Raw genomic sequence first — 20,784 nt, forward strand, 5'->3', positions numbered from 1 at the left:
GTGCTATGCACCAGCGAACCGTCTCTTGCTGGGTCGTTCTGTGTATTAAAGCCTGTTACTCCTTGGCTAAAAAAGAGCCTCCTGTGGGGCTGCATGCCCATTCAACTCGGGCGACAGCAGCCACTACTGCTCTGGGACGGGGAGTCCCTACGCAGGATATGTGTCAGGCAGCTACGTGGCCCCTGCTGCATACCTGTTCGAGGCATGTGGGCTGCTGAATTCATATCTGTGCATAGATCGCCGCCTAGTGTTGGGTCCGGATGTTTGCACGTTGTTGTCCTGGAAGAGTCTTCGAAGTATCCTGAGATAGGTGACTCCTCCCCTGGACCACAGTGCGCATGGGCATCCTCTCCATCCTCAGATTGTTTTTTTCCGCCATTGGGTTCGGATGTGCTTATCTTGACTCAAGTTAGGAAAATTTAGTTTCAGGCCAAAAGGCCTTTAGTTTTCGTCGGTACTGTTCCCGATCGGTATCGACAGCTTACTTGCTAGTTTAGCAACCTTATCAACTTTTTTCGGATCCGTTTCATCTGACCATCGACCTTCAAACGGTGTCCTGTTTGCCACGCAAAATATCCACATATCGACGTCCACCCGGTGTGCAACAAATGCCTCTCTCCGGATCACGACGAATCGAAATGTATGGCCTGTGCCCGATTCAGATCCAAGAAGACTCTCCGGAATCGACGAGCTGCGAGATTAGAAGCGCAGAAATCGGCACCGGCCCCGACCAACATCTTCAGCACCGAGGACGAAGATGTTGAAAGCGTGGAAAACATAAACTCCAGCCCCGCTTCCGAACACGATTCCCGATCGGAAGACGCAGATGAAGAGCTTTTTCACAGGGAAGAAGCCGACGATGAGGTAGGGGACTACGATGAGGCCTTCGGGGCCGAAGAAGATAGCTCTGGTGAAGAGCAGGGCCTACCCGTCCAAACGGAGGCTATTAAAGTGCGTCAGTCTACGGCTCCGGTCGAGGGATCGCCTTCGGGTCTTACCCGAGATCAATCCCGCAGTTCTTCGGCCCCGCCCTCTGGCCCGGCCTCGAACATCCAGCGAGAGCCATTATTACCGAAAAAGACTGGTTTCCCTTCAACGAAACCGAAACCAATCGTCGCACCGGTTCAACAGAAACCGAAAGTGAAACTGGCACTGGTCGGCTCGAAGACCTCCACTCCTTCGACGCCAGCCAAAACCATCGGCTCCGAACGCACCAAAAGGGATTTCGGCGCCGAACTCGCTGCAGCGGATGTCGGCACCGATCCAAAAAGGAAGGCCATCGGTACCACCAAAGCGCCTCGGCCCCCGGCACCGAAGCAATCGGCCCCGACCACCAAGGCTAAAATGGCCGCTCCATCGGAATCCACTGCGAAGGTAGCGACTACGGTCCAGTCATCGACGCCGTCGACCGCTACTACCTCTCCTCGACTCGATGACCCTGTGGCTCCGAAGAAGTCCACACCTACCTCTACAGAACCACTCGGCACCAAAGAACCTTCGGCGTTCTCGGTGCGACAAGTTGCAGCGTCCTTGCAACGTATCAGAGAACAGGCAGCCCTCCAGGCCACGTCGGGCTCCGAGCCGAAAAAGGCTCCAAAGGCACCTTCGGCACCAACCAACATCACTTTTGGTTTGCCGCCGTACACAGCGCCAAAACTATTCGAGATCCGAACACGTGTCACCCAGACAAGGTCCCCATCTACTGGACACTCTCCTACTGGGCCTTCACCGTCCCAATTCATCGACGCCGACACCGGCAGGCTCATGCTCCGAAAGCGGAAGGTCACTTCCGACCAGGCTTTGGACTCTTACAGAATCCCTCTAAAGCAAAAACTGCCAGCAGAATCGGAACCAGTTCTATATGAACGCCTCCACACCTCCTATCCAGATCCCCAGTCCTTCTCTCCAACGCCCTCCGACACGGACGCAATGGAGGATTACATGGGTGATGACACCACCTACCCCAGGGATATAGATCCTGAGGAGCAGCAGGACCCAGATCAAGCTTGGGATGATCCTGCAGACCCTGGTGCCGCTACAGATACCCAGGACACGCAGCTTTATGGCACCAAAACATCCCCCACAGAGGACACTGCTGCCTTCAAAGCCCTCATTGAACGTGCCGCAGCCAATCATGGAGTGCAACTCCACTCGGACACAATTGAGGACGATTTCTTAGTGGACACTTTCGCCTCCTCAGAGAGGACTGTAAAGACTCTGCCCATGTTAAAAGGTGTCCTCAAGCCAGCAAAGGACATTTTCAAGGAAACAACCAGGGCACGGGTGATAAACCCCAGGATCGAGAAAAAATACAAGCCTGCGCCCGGGGACCCTATGTACATTAGAGGCCAGTTACCTCTGGACTCCATCGTGGTTGCTAACGCTCGCAAACGAGCGCACTCACAGACAACTGGTGATGCTCCTCCCCCGGACAAGGAGCCAAAGGTGCTGGAGACCTCCGGCAAAAGGATTGCAGCCCAGGCAGCAAACATCTGGCGCATTGCCAATACACAGGCGCTCCTGGCTCGCTACGATCGCTCACACTATGACACGTTGGAGTCCCTACTCCAACATCTACCAGACGAGTACAAAGAGGCAGCGGAGCTCCTCATCCGAGAGGGACAACTTCTCACAAACGCATCCATTAAGTGTGCACTGGATGCCGCCGACACAGCTGCGAGGGCAATAAACACCAGCGTCATGCTACGACGACACGCTTGGTTAAGAATCTCCGGATTCAAACCTGAGGTTCAAAATAACATCCTTAATCAGCCTGTCAACCCCGACTACTTATTCGGACCAGAAGTTGACACCACCCTAGAAAAGATCAAAAAAGACACAGACACTGCAAAGTCAATGGGGGCTCTCCAAACGCAGACATTTCGTAGTGGCTCCTTTCGTCGCCCCGGAAATAGGGGAGCGGCTAGAGGACAGGGGTCACAGCAAACCTACAATAAAGGGGTCACACAGACGATAAAAACACCAGAGGTGGATATCGTGGCTCCAGCACCAAGGGCAGAGGACGCGGTTACGGCAACACCAGGTCCTCACCCAAGAACAAACAGTGACGCCCTCTCCCTTCTCCCCGACCACTTAACACCTGTCGGGGGGAGACTCCAGCGGTTCCTGTCCACGTGGAATACCATCACCACGGACAGGTGGGTCAGGGATGTTATCCAACACGGTTACTGTCTCGAATTAACCTCCACTCCACCCACAATACCGCCAAAGCACCGTCCTATGTCCTCAGAGCACTTAGCTTTATTGCAGCAGGAAGTGCTAAGTATGCTGCAAAAAGGTGCAATAGAGGTCGTGCCCGTCCACCAGCAAGGGACAGGGGTGTACTCTCTGTACTTCTTAATACCGAAGAAGGACGGGTCACTCAGACCTATACTAGACCTCAGACCCCTCAACCACTACATTCCCTCAGAGCATTTCCATATGCTCACCCTACAGCAGGTTCTCCCGCTGCTCAGACAGGGAGACTTCCTAGCCACACTAGACCTCAAAGATGCGTACTTCCACATACCCATACACCCGTCACACAGAAAATATCTGAGGTTCACTACTCAGGGGCAGCACTACCAATTCAAAGTCCTCCCCTTTGGTGTGACAACAGCACCCAGAGTTTTCACCAAGTGCCTAGCTACAGTGGCTGCACATCTACGGAGACGACACATTCACGTCTACCCTTACCTGGACGACTGGCTTGTTCAGGCAAAGTCAGCCCAACAATGTGCCAGCCACATGTCCCTCACCATTCACCTTCTTCACAGTCTGGGATTCTCACTAAATTACCCAAAATCACATCTCCAACCCGCACACGTACAACAGTACCTAGGTGCGACCATAGACACTCTGCAAGCCACAGCTCAGCCAAATTTTGTGAGGATCAACGGCATGCAAATGCTGATCTCAAAGTTCAAACCTCAACACTCCCTTCCTGCGCGAGTGTTCATGCAGTTGATAGGCATGATGGCCTCCTGCATTTTCATAGTCCCTCACGCGAGACTACATATGCGCCCGCTTCAGGAGTGCTTGGCACGTCAATGGAATCAGGCTCACGGGCAATTAAAAGACCTAGTGTTGGTGAGCGGTCGGGCATTCAACTCTCTGCATTGGTGGAATCCACAAAACCTTTGCAGGGGCCGACCGTTCCAAGAGCCTGTTCCACAAATAATACCGACGGCTGACGCGCCTCTCCAGGGATGGGAGCTCATGTACTCAATTACACAGTGCAGGGACTATGGACAATACAACAAAAGAAGATGCACATCAACCTTCTAGAACTGATGGCAATCTTCCTGGCAATGAAAGCATTCAAGGTATACTTGTGCAACAAAGTCGTGTTGATCCGGACGGACAACATGACTGCCATGTACTACATACAGAAGCAGGGAGTAACACACTCTCCACAGTTGTCTCATCTGGCTCAGAGCATGTGGAAGTGGGCCATTCAGAGGAACATATTCCTCATGGCGGAACACCTCCCCGGCAAGGACAACCAGATGGCGGATCTGCTCAGCAGACACAGCCACCAGATGCACGAGTGGGAGCTACACCCGTCAGTACTCCAACCGTACTTCCAACAGTGGGGTCATCCAGAGATAGACCTATTCGCCACAAAAGAAAACGCAAAATGCCAAAGCTTTGCCGCCAGGTTCCCACATCCACAGTCGCAGGGCAATGCGATATGGATGAACTGGTCCGGCAGATTTGCGTACTGCGACAGCACTCACTGACACTCATCCTAGTTGCTCCCACATGGGCGCGCCAGCCATGGTACACCACCTTTCTAGAACTTTCCGTGGTGCCGCATCAAAGGCTGCGGATCAAACCTGCACTCTTAACGCAGAACCATGGCGAAATTCAGCACCCAGATCCGCAACAGCTGAACCTGGCAATCTGGCTCCTGAAGTCTTAGAGTTTGGCTACCTAAACCTGCCACCTGACTGTATGGAGATCATTAAGGAGGCCAGGAGACCCACTACCAGAGCTTGCTATGCAGCTAAATGGAAGAGGTTTGTCATTTACTGCAACAACAACAACATTAACCCGCTAGACGCATCCATTCAAAATATAATCTGTTACCTCTTACACCTATACCGATGCAATCTGGCATACACCTCAATACGTATCCATTTGACCGCAATAGCAGCCTATCTCCAAAACAGGCAGCACCTCTCTTTATTCAGAGTGCCTGCCGTCAAAGCTTTCTTGGAGGGACTTAAACGAGTAATTCCCCCAAGACACCCACCAGCACCGGTGTGGAACCTCAACTTGGTCCTCACCCGACTGATGGGTCCACCCTTCGAACCTCTCCACTCATGTGAGATTCAATTCCTCACCTGGAAAGTAGCTTTCCTAGTGGCAATCACTTAGTTAAGAAGAGTTAGTGAACTCCAGGCACTAACCATTCAAGAGCCATTCATACAAGTTCACGCAAACAGGGTCGTACTACGTACCAACCCCAAATTCATGCCTAAAGTAATATCACAGTTCCACATGAATCAAACTATTGAACTGCCTGTTTTCTTTCAGAATCCACAAAATGTCGCTGAAAGAATGCTCCATACACTAGATGTCAAAAGAGCCCTCATGTACTATATAGACAGAACTAAAGACTTTAGGAAGACAAAACAACTTTTTGTTGCCTTTTCTCCACAACACAAAGGCAACGCCATCTCCAAAGCAGGTATAGCCAGATGGATCGTTAAATGTATTCAAATTTGCTATCAAAAGGCTAAACGCACATTAACGATTCCCCCACGAGCCCACTCAACTCGTAAGTTAGGGGCATCCATGGCTTTCCTGGGAAACATTCCTCTACAGGATATATGTAGAGCAGCCACATGGTCCACTATACATACATTTACCAAACACTATTGTGTAGATGTACACTCAAAACAGCAGGCAGCTGTAGGACAGGCTGTTCTCAAAACTCTTTTTCAGACCGCTGCAGCTGGCACTGGTGGCCGCCGCTAATAGGAGGTACTGCTATGTATTCTATGCACAGATATGAATTCAGCAGCCCACATGCCTCGAACTGAATATGCTACTTACCAGTATGCATCTGTTCTTGGCACGTAGGGCTGCTGACATTCATATCGCCCACCCTCCTCCACGGCGCCTGTAGCAGCTGTAGCTCTCAGAATTACTGTATAGCATGGTCATCACTTTCTGTATCTACTCCATCACTGCCACAATGGCGAAAAACAATCTGAGGATGGAGAGGATGCCCATGCGCACTGTGGTCCAGGGGAGGAGTCACCTATCTCAGGATACTTCGAAGACTCTTCCAGGACAACAACGTGCAAACATCCGGACCCAACACTAGGCGGCGATCTATGCACAGATATGAATGTCAGCAGCCCTACATGCCAAGAACAGATGCATACTGGTAAGTAGCATATTCATTACCAAGCATTATTGCCCTGACAGCCAAGTCCGGAGAGACAGCTTCTTTGGCCGTTCTGTTCTCCGTGACTTTCTGGTATAATCTTTTTCGCAGACCCACCACCGGGGTTGGTATTGCTGGGGTATCTATTCTAAGGTAAGGAATCTAACACTAACGTGTTTCTTTCAGATGACCAAGTTACTTACCTTCGGCAATGATGTATCTGTAAGAAACATTAGTTAGTGTTGGGTTCCTAACCGCCCCACTCATTCTCCCCGTTCTGCGAACTGATTTCTAGGGATAAGGTCATCCCTTTTAGTGCCCTAGTTTTATGCACCAGTAGTCAGTGTCTTGCATGGCTCTGCGATCCTGGCGCAGAAAGGCGTGTACAGAACTGACGTCAGCGCACATGGGTGACGCCTAAATAGTCTCCGTGACGTCATCTCGGTGCATACGACGCCAGCGACGGACGCGGAGCTGCATGACACCACCTTCTAGCGAAAACTTTCCGGATCCAGTCTGACGCCTGGGGATATTCTAAAGTAAGGAATCTAACACTAAATAATGTTTCTTACAGATATATCGTTACCGAAGGTAAGTAACTTGGTCTTTAAATGCAAAGAAAGCAAAACTTAACATCTTATTTCTAATATGATCGCGTAATGCTCATCTGAACCACGTGACATACATTTAACAAGTTTATTTGTATTTCCTACCTGGTATTTCCATTGCTTTATTTGTCTTATATTAGTCCGTCTGTAAAGATTATTATTTTTTTTTAAAATAAGGTAGATGAAAATACCTACCCTTCATCAGAAAACGTGTTTCAGTCTGGTAGATCAGTCACTATTCTTTGTCATTGCAGAATTGGCAATACAAGTTGTTTTTGTGCAATACAGGCTGTTCATTAAATGTTTTTTTCTCGTTCTTTGATTTGATGTGTGCCAGCTATCTGCCCAAAATCTGATCTTCTTTTTGAAGTAACTGGACCTATTTTGGGTTAACGCTTTTTTTTGCCAACCCTGTTATGAATTCCCAACTGCCCTCACGTTTACTACCCTCATCCGCCCTCCAGTTCACTACCCCCACCCGCCCTCCTGTTCACCACCCCTACCGTCCTCCTGTTCGCCACCCCTACCCGTCCTCCTGTTCGCTACCCCTACCCGCGCTCCCGTATGCTACCCCTACCCGCCCTCCCGTTCGCCTCCCCCACCCGCTCTCCCGTTTGCCTCCCCCACCCACCCTCCTGTTCGCCTCTCCCACCCGCCCTCCTGTTCGCCTCCCCCACCCGCCCTCCCATTCACCTCCCCACCCCCCTCCAGTTTGCCTTCTCCACCCTCCCTCCCGTTCGTCTTTCCCACCCACCCTTTTGCCTCCCCCACCCACCCTCCCATTCGCCGCCCTCCCGTTCACCTCCCCCACCCACCCTCCCGTTCGCCTCCCACACCTACCCTCCCGTTCGCCTCCCACACCTTTCCTCCTGTTCGCCTCACCCACCTGCCTTCCTGTTCACCTCATCCACCTGCCCTCCTGTTCGCCTCACCCACCTGCCCTCCTGTTCGCCTCACCCACCTGCCCTCCCGTTTGCCACTCCCACCTGCCCTCCGATTTGCCGCCCCCACCTGCCCTTCCGTTTTCCTCTCCCACCTGCCCTCCTACACGCCTCTCCCCCTTGCCCTCCTGTTCGCCTCCCCCACTTGCCCTCTCGTTCGCCTCCCCCACTTGCCCTCTCGTTCACCTCCCCCACCTGCCCTCCCGTTCTCCTCCCCCACCCGCCTTCCCGTTCTCCTCCCCCACCCGCCTTCCCGTTCACCTCCCCCACACTCACTCCCGTTCACCTCCCCCACACTCACTCCCGTTCACCTCCCCCACACTCACTCCCGTTCACCTCCCCCACACTCACTCACGTTCACCTCCCCCACACTCACTCCCGTTCACCTCCCCACTGCCCTTCCGTTCGCCTCACCACCCGCCCTACCGTTCGCCTCCCCATCCCCCCTTCCGTTTGCCTCCACACCCGCCCCCATTCGCCTCCCCACCCGCACTCCTGTTTACCTCAGATCATCTGTCCCTCCCGCCCTCCAGATCACCTCGCCCTCCCAATCACCTCCCCCACCCAATCACCTACCCCACCCAATCACCTCCCCCACCCGCCTTCCGACCATCTCCCCAACCTACATCAAAAAACACATCTCGTACAATTCTTTTATTTACTGATCAATTTCGGATTGGTAATGTAAAAAAAACATGCTGGTCTGGTTTAGTATAGGTACAAGAATGTCAAATTTAGTGTCATTTAGCAACATATTTTAAAATGGATCAATACCTAGTAAGTGTATTGAATAATGCCCAAAGTGGTCACAAAATGTAAAATAATATAGGATATGACCAAGAATGAGTTTTATGTTATCTACTATGATGAACATTTCCAGAGCACCACAAATTTCGAGTTTCATGGTCAGTAAATTAGACCGGTCCAATAATTGTCTTCAAGAGAACAAGGAATTAGCAATCAAAAAGCTAGAGTCCAAAATATGGAGACACTGTGGATCTGTAATTCCAAGAGATTTCTATTTCTATAAATATTCAATCTGAATGGAATCCAGAACTGAAACAGCCAGCACGTGTTTTTGTCGATTGACGATGTTTTCAAGGCTGTAAGTTTGGTGACATAGTGTTGTATGTCCCTTTGAGCACACATTATTCTTTGATTGTTCTTTTTATACTTCTCCTTAAATTGTGATGTGCGAGCTGATTTGTTTGACCACTGTCACCACCTTTTGTCTATATGGTCTCTACTATGGATGGACTCTAATGTGATCATGTATTGGGCAGATCTGCAGTTACAAGTCACGGACTCATAAGGGTCAAAATAATGTTTATACTGGCACTTCACAGCTTTTGTAGGTTTGTTTCTTTTTATCTTTGGGTGTGTCTAGTGTGTTTTAGGGTACTGCAGAGTGTCAGTTTGTTCCACTTTGCTATTTGTGTGTAAGGTGATATGAATGTGCTACTTGATGCTTATTATCTCAGATGTTCTTTGCTTTCTGGATTTCTGTTCCTGATTATCTGAGGAACATTAGTCAAATAAAGCTTGATTGCAAATACAGAAAGAGCAAGGCCACTTTTAGCCTTTTGCGGCACATTCTCTTTTCAGTTTTAAAGTTTCTCCTGTTCTTGTTGTGAAAGCCTTAGCTGGCAGTGCTTTGAAATGCCCTAACATAAGTGCTACTTAAATACATTATACTACATTTTATCGCTGTGCGCCATTCATAGAATGAACCATAGCTTGATAAAGAGGATCTTTTGACCTATTAGCAATGTGTTTCTCTTTTAGGAAACCTACTTACCATATATGATGCGCAGTAAAGCGAAGTTGCTGCTTGAGGGAGATGATGACCAGGCTTTGCTCACGTTTGTTGACAATTCCATGAAAGTTGAACAGCGAAAGGCGCTTTTGGAAACTCACTACAGCCAAGAACTCAGCCTTCTATACATCTTGCAGGATGATTATGACAGAGCAAAATACTATATCAACAATGGTATTCAGGTGTTCATGCAGGTAACAAAGCAACTTGAATATTGGGTGTGATAATAAAGCGTGCACAGTTGAAATAATATTCATTTTTATCAATCACAAAACATATCTAAATGCTTGTTAATTTCAGTGCCTAACTCCATATGGTAATATGGGTATATACATGTTCATTGTAAAAGCAGAGATTTGAAATAAGAGAAAAAATCATTTTGAAATAAGTTAAAATAAGACAATCTAAAGCACAAGGCTAGTTTGATTTAATATTCTAGAATCTCACTAATTCTTACCTGCCTTGGATAATTTGATAGCATATTTCTTAGGACTATAGAAATTGTTAGTAGCGGCCCCTTATGCCTTTAGGGTGGCATGCTGGCCATGCTCAGCTGGTGATGCTGCTGATGCTAAGCATGAGATGCTGGCCAGTCTTTGGGAATTATACTACACACTCATGGAAGGGTATGCTGCTCAGGCTTGGGGGTGAGGAAAGGGAACGACCAACAGCCCACTTATTGTGCTACTCCCTGGGAGTTGCAGACCACCACTAAATGGCTAGCAGCAGCACCCACCTTCTCCCTTCCATATCTATAAATCTGTGTCCTCCAATTCTGATGGATTCATGTGTTCCTGGCAGTAGCTCTTCAGCATTGCCGGGTGGACCCATGCAGCATAAGATCTACTTGTAAGATGTGACTACATCTGAAAGAGACACGCTAGTGATAGATTCCTTACCTTAGAATATCCCCAGGCGTCAGACTGGATCCGGAAAGTTTCGCTTAGCAGTACCCCTGCGTGTCAGTAGGTGGCGTCGTGCGGCTCCGCGTCCGTCACTGGCGTCGTAAGCGCCGAGATGACGCCACGGAGAGTACTTAGACGCCACCCATGCACGCTGACGTCAGTTCTTTCTTTTTCCGTGCCATCAAGCGCAGATCCGGATTGAGCACGTACCTTAGTCACTTTTTGACTACTATTTTGAGACTTTTTGTCTCCTCTCTTTTCTCCTGGTGCATGTAGGGTTGCCCAGCTTTAAGTCCTGTGGGGCCTGTCACCGGAATATGTCGGTGACGAACCCCCACGATGTTTGCCTCTACTGCCTGGAGACTGCCCACGACTCCCGGGACTGCCGGGATTGTTGAGCCATGACCCCCTAGGCCTTGTGGGAGCGGCGTAGGAAGTTGCTGGAGGTCGGGCATTCGTCACACCGCCGCTGCGGGTCATGGGGCCGTTCCTGGGACAGCTCGCGGGACCGGAGCCGTCGCTCCTCAGGCTCCAAGTCTTCGCCTTCGAAATCCGGTAAGCGACGCCATAAAAAGAATGCGAAGAAGCGTGTTCGCTCTCCGACGTCCCCCCGTCGCTCCCCGGAGGCAGAAGCGGGGGACAGGGGCTTCACGGGTCCTTTGGCGACTCCTGAACAGGTGCAAGAATTCCTTGCTACCATGGACCGCTTTTTTAGGCCTCGGGCTCCTGCCGGTGCGCCTTCGGGCCCCGCGGTCCCTTTTCCAGATCCTGTTGGCCCGGCGGCTCCGCAACGGGCGCCAGCCCTGGCGCCACAGGATCATGTGCCAGTGGCTCCAGCCCCGGCACCACGAGGTGCGGCGTTGCCAGCTCCGGCGCCGCCCTCGACTCCACCCTCGGTGCTGTTTATTCCGCCCTTGCCCCGGTTCCAGGACCATTTTGTTCTGGCCTGGGATCCGCATTGGGAGATGGCGCCAGTCCGACCCCGGCCGGCACCGTTCGCTCCTGCTCTGGCGTTACCGCCGCGACCAGCTCCCTCTACACCAGAGGCGGACGAAGACTGGGAAGGGTCCGAGGACCCTCTTGCCCGGCAATGTGACTCCGAGCAGGATTGGGTGGACGACTTGGAGGAGGCAGGTGACCTCGATGTCTCCTCTGACCCGGGGTTCGCCTCCCCCCGCCTACGATGGAGGAAGGTGCCTCCTACGCGATGATCCTCCGTCGGGTGGCTGAGGCCCTCAATCTTGACCTGCCCACAGTGGCCCTCAAGACCAACCTCCTCACCGAGGTGCTCCACACGGCGTCTACTTCGTCGGAGCCGTTGCTTCCCTTCAGTGACGCCCTTACTGACGTCCTCTTGGGCACTTGGTTGAGGCCGGCTACGGGGGCCCCGGTGGATAAAAACGTCGCCAGGTGCCACTGACCGGCGCCTGATGACCCCGCCTTTTTGACAACTCACCCTACGCCTGAGAGCCTGGTCATTCAGGCCTCGACGACACAGAGTGCTTTTCCTACGGCCCTGCCAGATAAGGACTCTAAACAGCTGGACCAGTTTGGGAAGCGGTTGTTCTCTTCGGCCAGCTTAGGGCTGCGGTCGGTGAATACCGCCTGCTTGTTGGGCTGCTACTTCCACGCGGTGTGGGATGCCGTTGCTCAGGTGTTGCCTCAGTCTCCTGAGGAGGTGCAGGCTGTCCTTTCTCAGGCAATTGCTGAGGGTAAGGATGCGGCTAAGTTCGCCATTCGGTGTGGGTTGGACACCGCTGACTCATCGGGCAGGGCGATTTCTACAGCTGTGGCGTTGCGACGTCACGCCTTGTTGCGTTCGACTGGGTTCTCGCCTGATGTCCAAAGCTCGCTCATGGACATGCCATTTGATGGCACCCGCCTGTTTGGCGGCAAGGCTGACAGTGCCCTGGAGCGCTTAAAGGATTCGCTGGCTACGGCCAAGTCCTTGGGCCTTTCCACTAAGAGCTCGGCCTCTCTTGGTTTTCGTTCCTTACGTGGCCAAGGTAGAGGCAGTCAGGCGCGCCTATCCCCTAAGCCTGTGCAGAACCAGCCCCAGCGCGGCCGGGGTCGCGGTTTCCGCAGAGGCGGATCCATCTACCTCCACCCCCGCTGCTTCCGCCTCCAAACCTTCCTAATCTGAGCTTCGGGGAGCACCCCATGCCTGTGGGTGGCAGGATCCGCCACCACCTCCCTCACTGGCACGAGATTTCATCAGACAAATGGGTGCTGCCGATAATCTGCCACGGTTACTCCCTTCCATTTCAGTCCTCCCCTCCTACCATGCCACCTCTGTGCCACCGCATGTCGGGGGATCACTTGGCTCTTCTCCGACAGGAATTCACGGCCCTCTTGGCTAAGGGGGCCATCCAGCGCATTCCTGGACCGGAAGTAGGGAGTAGTTGTTATTCCCACTACTTTCTGGTCCACAAGAAGGAGAAAGGGGGTCTGCGTCCTATCTTGGACCTCCGGGTCGTCAATCGCTTCCTCTGGAAGGAGAAGTTCAGGATGCTGACTCTGGCTCAGGTCTTAACTGCCCTCGACCCTGGAGGCTGGATGGTAGCGTTGGACTTGTAGGACGCATATTTTCACATTCCCGTCCTGCCGGCCCACCGGCGTTACCTGCGGTGCGTGGTAGGCCAGGAGCATTTTCAGTTTGCCGTGCTCCCCTTCGGCCTTCCCAGCGCCCCTCGGGTGTTCACGAAAGTGATGGCAGTGGTTGCAGCTCATCTGCGCAGGTTGGGGTGTCAGTCTTCCCCTACCTCGACGACTGGTTGTTGAAGGCGAGCTCACCCCAGGCAGTCGTCACCCACCTTCAGACTACGGCCGACTTCCTACATTTGCTGGGGTTCTCTATCAACGTGCGGAAGTCGCACCCGAGTCCCTGTCAGAAGCTCCCCTTCATCGGAGCGGTTCTGGATTTGATGCTGTTTCGGGTTTATCCTCCCGAGCAGCGAGTCCGGGATATTCAGGCTATGATTCCAACCTTTCAGACTTTGTCCCGGGTTTCAGTCAGGGTGACCCTCCGGCTCTTGGGCCTGATGGCCTCCTGCATCCTGCTAGTGCACCATGCCAGATGCCATATGCGGGCTCTGCAGTGGGACCTGAAGTTCCAGTGGGCGCAGCGTCGGGGCAACCTGTCCGATCATGTCCAGATCTCGGAGGGTACTGCACAACACTTGCAGTGGTGGCTCACAAATCGCGATTGGGTCAATGGCAGATCCCTCTCCCTTCCCCAACCGGAGCACACAGTAGTGACGGATGCGTCCCTCCTGGGATGGGAAGGCCACTTGGGAGAGGCGGAGATCAGAGGTCTCTGGCAGAGTCCCGGCTCCATATCAACCTCTTGGAGGTGCGGGCAATCCGTCTTGCACTGAATGCATTCCTTCCCTCTGTCCGAGGGAGTGTGGTGCAGGTGTTCACGGACAACACTACCGCCATGTGGTGTTGCAACAAACAGGGCGGGTGGGGTCATGGACCCTATGTCAGGAGGCTCTGCGCCTCTGGACGTGGCTGGAACGTCAAGGCATTACCTTGGTGGTTCAACATCTGGCTGGTTCTCTGAATGCCAGGGCGGACGAACTCTGCTGCCGGTGCTTGATGGACCACGAATGGCGTCTGAACTCGGCCGTGGCGCAAGGTCTCTTTCAGCAGTGGGGAGAGCCTTGGTTAGATCTATTCGCCACTGAAGAGAACGCGCAATGTCATCAGTTCTGCACGTTGGAATTTCCAAGGCGGCACTCGGCGACGCTTTTCGTCGCGAGTGGAGTTGCGGTCTGTCGTACGCCTTTTCGCCTATACCACTTCTGCCCAGAGTGCTGAAGAAGATAAGGCGCGACCGGGCCCAAGTCATCCTTGTGGCTCCGGATTGGGCACGAAGATACTGGTATCCCGAGCTACTCCGCATGGCGATCGATCCCCCGATCCGACTGCCTCTTCGAGAGGAGCTTCTGTCGCAGCAGCAGAGGACGGTCCTCCACCCGAACCTGTCCAACCTCCACCTCCATGCGTGGAGATTGAGCGGCGATAGTTGACAGCTTTCGATCTTCCTCCCGAAGTCTGTGATGTCATCTTGGCAGCCAGGCATCCCTCCACTAAAACGGTATACGCCTGTCGGTGGAACAAATTTGTGGCATGGTGCACAGCGAAGGCTGTGGAACCCCTTTCTGCCCCTCTTTCGGAAGTTCTCCTGCTTTCCTTGGCCCGGCAGGGCTCTGCTCTGGGCACTATCAAAGGTTATCTTTCTGCCAACTCTGCCTTTCTCCTGCTTCCTGATCAGCCTTCCCTTTTTAAGTCTCCGGTTGTTAACCGTTTCCTGAAAGGCATTACACACATGTTCCCTCCAGTTCCATTTGTAATGCCCCATTGGGACTTGAACCTTTTGTTCACTTACTTGATGTGCGCTCCCTTTGAGCCGCTTCACAACTGTTCTTTGCGTCTTCTCACCTTAAAGACTGCTTTCCTGGTTGCTATCACCTCTGCAAGAAGAGTGAGTGAGCTCCAGGCCCTTTCTTCCAAACCTCCTTTCCTTTCTGTTAATTCGGACAAGGTGGTTTTAAGGACCCGTCCTTCTTTCTTGCCAAAGGTTGTTACGCCCTTCCAAATTGGGCAGACCATCACTTTGCCCACCTTCTTTCTGCCTCCGCATCCTTCAAAAGAGGAAAAGAGGCTCCACCGTCTGGACCCGAAACGTGCGCTCTCGTTCTATCTGAAGCGCACACAGCGGTTCCGGATAGATGACCAACTCTTTGTGGGCTACGTGGGCGCCAAAAAAGGTCATGTCGTGCACAAGCGGACCATCTCTCGGTGGGTCGTTCTGTGCATCAAGGCCTGTTACTCGTTGGCTAAGAAGGAGCCTCCTATGGGGCTGCGTGCCCATTCCACCAGGGCAACGGCAGCCACTACTGCCTTGGGACGTGGCGTTCCCTTGCAGGACATTTGTCAGGCAGCTACGTGGGCCTCGCTGCACAAGTTTACCAAGCACTACTGCCTTGACAGTCAAGTCCGGAGGGACGGCTTCTTTGGCCGTTCCGTGCTCCGTGACTTTGTGGTGTAATCTTGTTCGCAGACCCACCACCGGGGTTGGTATTGCTGGGGTATCTATTCTAAGGTAAGCAATCTATCACTAACGTGTCTCTTTCAGATGCATAAGTTACTACTTGTGTAACGATATATCTGTAAGAGACATTAGTTAGTGATAGATTCCTTACCGCCCCACTCTTCCTCCCCGTTCTGCGAACTGGCTACTAGGGTTAAGGTCATCCCTCTTAGGGCGCTAGTTTTCTGCACCAATGGTCAGTATCTTGCCTCGCTCTGCATTCCTGGCGCGGAAATTCATGTACAGAACTGACAGCGCGCATGGGTGGCGCCTAAGTACTCTCCGTGGCGTCATCTCGGTGCTTACGACGCCAGTGACGGACGCGGAGCCGCACGATGCCACCTACTGACGCGCAGGGGTACTGCTAAGCGAAACTTTCCAGATCCAGTCTGACGCCTGGGGATATTCTAAGGTAAGGAATCTATCACTGACGAATGTCTCATACAGATGTATCGTTACACAAGTAGTAACTTGTGCATCAGAGTATAATAGGCACCTACTGGCACGCTGTCATCAGTTCCTTTTTTTCCCCACAACTCATCGAAATGAGTCTGGAGCGCTTTCATTCCTTCACTGATGAAGTTCCTCAGTTTATTTCATGTCTACCCAGAAGATGCTCATTAGAAAAGATCCTTGTTGGATCCACATGACATCTGCCTGTGATGTCTGGGCTAAGACCATGACTCTGACTTGCTACTCCTGTTGATTGATGCACTTGAAGGCCACAACTGGGTGGGTGGGCGCTTTATTTTTGGAACAATCTCCTAAAGATCTTCTCACAAGAAACACAAAAGACACCATCTGGAGTAGAAACCCTCTTCTTTTTTCAACTCCAAGGTCGATTCAGAATATTGACAGATTTTTCTGATGCTTGGCTTTTCTTCATTCTTGGAAAAATTCCCGCCATTAAAGAAGATGATAAAGCAGGAGTTACTGATTCCTGTAAGCTGAGCCTGTTCAGGTCAACACCATCTTACTAGATATGCTGATTTGTTCTGTACTGCTTTGATAACTTCTAGACCAGTCCTCAATGGTGAGAACTATCCTGTGGGTTTGGCAGCTACTACCCTACCACCCCAACTCCATGCCTCCATGTGCTCAGAAACGTTAGTAGAAACAGGTGCCTGTCAAAGTACTGTCTGTGAGAAGGTGGCTTGATATATGCTGTCCACTAGTTCTAGTGGGCACTTTGTATCAGTCCAAACAACCCCTTATGGTGAATGGTTAAAGACAACCTTTATTGAAAGCTATCCTAGTGGTAGCTATGGAGAGCAGCCTTCAGGCTAAGTCTTGAAGGAATGTAAAGCAGCTTGTTTTACCAGTCTATAATCTCTTGAATGATCAAATGAAAGGACAACCACACCAGGTATATATTCAAAATATATGTATTTAAGATAGAACACACCCCTCTAGTCTCTTTATGAGACTGGAGTTCAAAGTACTTAATTTACAAGTTAGCAATCAACATTGATAGCACAAATACACGTTTGGGCCCTAGGGACGTACCAACCATATACCAAAAAAGTTGTATAAGTACCACGACTGAACTAGACACAAGGCCTAGAGCCTGTAGAATCGCTGGGACCCCAAGGAACCACCCAAGGTAGTGACACAGGGGACCCACGGGGACTGTATGCAGTGTGTGAACACAACCGCGGGTTCCCGTTATCTTCTATGGGCAATGTCGCGGTTGGAAATTTAAAGATTAGGGACACTTAGAATCGAGTCAGGACCAAACCCTTTTGGACTTAAGTAGTTCTAGGGCTAGCACCCACGGGAGCACCGGAGTACTCGAGTTACCTCACCCAGGGAAGCCGGGTGCATAGGTGTCTTTTGGTGTCTGGTCATGTCGTCGATTTCAATGGAAGCCTGCAAAGAACTGCTGCTGTCGTGAAGAGAAGTGTCCGAAGAGATCCCAGCCTGGATGGAAGGAACCTGAAAGCAGAGGGGACAGAGTCTGGGTCACTAGCCAGTGACCGAGGGCAGGATGGACCAATGCCCACAGATGTCGGGTGCTTCAGGTTAGTGGATGGGTGTCTTGACTCTTCAGCCACGAGGTCGAGGAGTCGTCGACGAAGTCCACGAGCCGGATTCGAGCTGTCCCACGAAGTCTGTCGAGTGCTGCTTTGTCGGCGACCAGATTGGACCCAACAAACCTTGGCAACGGCAAGTCACAGGAATTCAGAGAAAGGACTGCGGTGCAGACCAGCAAGGTCTGAGGGACTCACCCAGCGAGGGTAAGTCAGGACACGTCTGGAGCAACCAGGAAAGCCCAAGTAGAAGAAGAGTTGCCTTCGTGGGGACCTACTAGCCAACGGGCTAGCGATCGCGAAGGAGCCTCGAGCGGTCGCACTTGAAACTGGCCCACGGGTCACTCGTGAAGTGGAGGCCAGCAATCTTCGGTGCCGGAGGTGCTCAAGCCTGGGGCTACTCGGAGCCCAAAGCACAACTTCGAGGATGTCCCAGAAGATAGTGTTGCTGCAAAAGTTCACGGTGTCCAGGGGTCACGGTTCCACGTCATCCACGATAGCCACGGGTTTCAGCTTTGCTGTGGACTCAGGCTAGCCTCGGGGAAGTCTGGAAATCCACCTCTGGGGATGCAGAGACTTCAGCGTCCGGCGGGAGCTTCAGAATTCCAGACCGGTCAGTTGCTTCTTTGGTGCCTGCCAAGCAGGGAAGTCACTCCTTGACCCCAAGGGAGATTTCTTCCGTCTTCTAGTCGAAATAGAAAGACGAAGGTCCAGAATATATGTTGCAGAGTTTCGTCCAGGGTAATCTCTAGTCGCAAGGACTGGATTCCCATACTTATACAAAGTTTATGAGTTGGACATACTCTAGGGACCCACATATGGGAGTGTTTGGAAAGAGGGGTGGTTACACCCATTTCCTTTGACCAGTTTCGCGCCAGAGCAGGGGCAGGTAGCCCCTGCAACCGGTTTGAACTGGGCTATGCACAGGGACACCAAGTGTGCCCCCAGTGCAGGACTTCAAAGCACCAGAGAGTGCTCCCACCCAGCCCCAATACACATCTGCCTGTCTGGGGAGGTGGTTACACCTACCTTCGACAGGAAACCTATTGTCCAGGCCTCCCCTGATGGAGTTTCGGTCAGCAGCAGGAGGCCAGACCCGTGTCTGTGGCAGAGGCATCCATTTTGTGATGCCAGGGCTCAAGAAAGTCCTACCGGGTTAGATCAGTGTGAACATGTCTCTCCCTCTAGAAGGGTGGAATGCTACCCCCGCCGCCAGAATTGGCGGGGCGGGGTAGTATTCCAAAGCGTTTGACACCAAATACGACATGTTTTGATGCAGCCATTGCAAAGTTAGCATTTACCGCGAGGTTATAATGCACTTAAGAGTATATGGTATGGCTGTATCACAGAACAGCCATAAGGAAGTATTTCCGAAAGCTGCAGAGGGGCTCAGCTCATGCTTGGGCACCCTCTCACACAAAACCAAGCACTCTGCCTTCAGGATTGTAAAGGCCTGCCATAGGAGTGACTTATAGGTTTATATGTGTCTGTATATATGGGTGGATATATGTAGCCTATCCCACTGTAAGGGGTGTAAGCACACCCTTACCCAGGCTGTAGTAGCAGACCTGTGGTGGCATTTTGGAGTGCTTCCCAGGGGTGGCATAGTACATGCTTCAGCCCCTGGTAGGCCTCTGAGGTACCTATGCCCTAGGTACATAGTATACCATATACTAGGGGCTTATAAGGCACTCCAGAATCCAATTAGATATATACCTAATGTACATGCAAACCATTTTAGAGAGGAAGCAGCTAGGCTGTGGGCCGGATTAGCAGGGCCACAGCCAGACTAATGTCGAAAAACAATGAAACACCAGCAAAAAGTGGGGGTACCCATGTGAAGCAGATCCTACTCTCCTACACAACCTCCCCCCCCAAAAAACACAGGGGTATTAAACTAACCTTGACCAGTTAAGTCTTCATGTTCTAAGTGGAAATACCTAAAGAGTCCATCTGCATTGGCATGGTTACTCCCAGGTCTATGTTCCACTGTAAAGTCCATCCCCTGTAGGGAAATGGACCAACTTAGCAGTTTGGGGTTTTCACCCTTCATTTGTTTTAGCCATAAGAGGGGCTTATGGTCTGTCTGAACAAAGAAGTGAGTACCAAACAAGTATGGCCTCAACTTCTTCAGAGCCCAAACCACAGCAAAGGCCTCCCTCTCAATGGCTGGCCAACGTTTCTCTCTTGGGGTCAGCCTTCTGCTTATGAAAGCTACTGGCTGATCCTGACCTTCATCATTCAATTTTGACAGTACATGGCCTGCTTCATGTCATCAAATGCCTTCTGACAGCTCGCTGTCCACTGAACCTTTTTGGGCATCTTTTTAGAAGTTAAGTCATTCAGGGGTACACTATTGATTCATACTCCTTGTCAAATCTCCTATAGTACCCTGTCAGGCCTAAGAAGGCTTTCACCCGAGCAATCCATTCCATTATGGTTTGGATTTTGCTCTGCAATGGTTGAACCTGGCCTCCAGCTACAAGGTGGCCCAGGTACACAACCTGACTCTGCCCTATCTGGCACTTAGTAGCCTTGATATTTTGATGGATACATCTGCCAATGGATTCCTCACCTTGTGAATATCCCCTGCGCCAGCAACATTCGGAAACTTTTGTAGCAGTCCACGCCGATGCGGTCGAAGACGACGTCACAGAGACACGGCTCCGCTCGCTACTCCGCTGACGTCACCAGCTCCATAAGACCACCTCGTCGGCTTGATGACGTCAGTTCCATTTTTTCCGCGCCGTCTACGCCAACGGTTTTCGGGACTCTCTCTCTCTGTAGCTGTATTTGATACTTTGTTTTCTGCTGGTATCTCTCTCTCTCTTCTTGTCTTCAGCTGAAAATGTCGATGAGGAAGTCCGGGTTTAAGCCTTGCCGGGAGTGCGGAAAGCACATGTCAATAACGGATCCGCATGAAGACTGCGTATGGTGTCTTTTATCGGACCATGATGTGGATGGATGTTCTTCCTGTCGTAAGATG

At 51.6% G+C, this 20,784-nt stretch overlaps 1 protein-coding gene across 3 annotated transcripts in view; it reads left to right on the forward strand.

Annotated features, from left to right (window-relative positions):
* Window positions 1-20,784, forward strand: part of PRKDC (protein kinase, DNA-activated, catalytic subunit) — a 2,754,228-nt gene that overhangs the window by 1,814,495 nt on the left and 918,949 nt on the right. For all 3 annotated transcript variants that reach the window (XM_085605657.1, XM_085605658.1, XM_085605659.1), the window contains one exon: window positions 9,735-9,959. In XM_085605657.1, the coding sequence (XP_085461783.1) occupies window positions 9,735-9,959 (225 nt within the window). The remainder of the gene's footprint in view (window positions 1-9,734; window positions 9,960-20,784) is intronic.

This window comes from Triturus cristatus, chromosome 5_1 (genome assembly GCF_964204655.1).
Source record: "Triturus cristatus chromosome 5_1, aTriCri1.1, whole genome shotgun sequence".
In the NCBI taxonomy this organism is placed as follows: domain Eukaryota; kingdom Metazoa; phylum Chordata; class Amphibia; order Caudata; family Salamandridae; genus Triturus; species Triturus cristatus.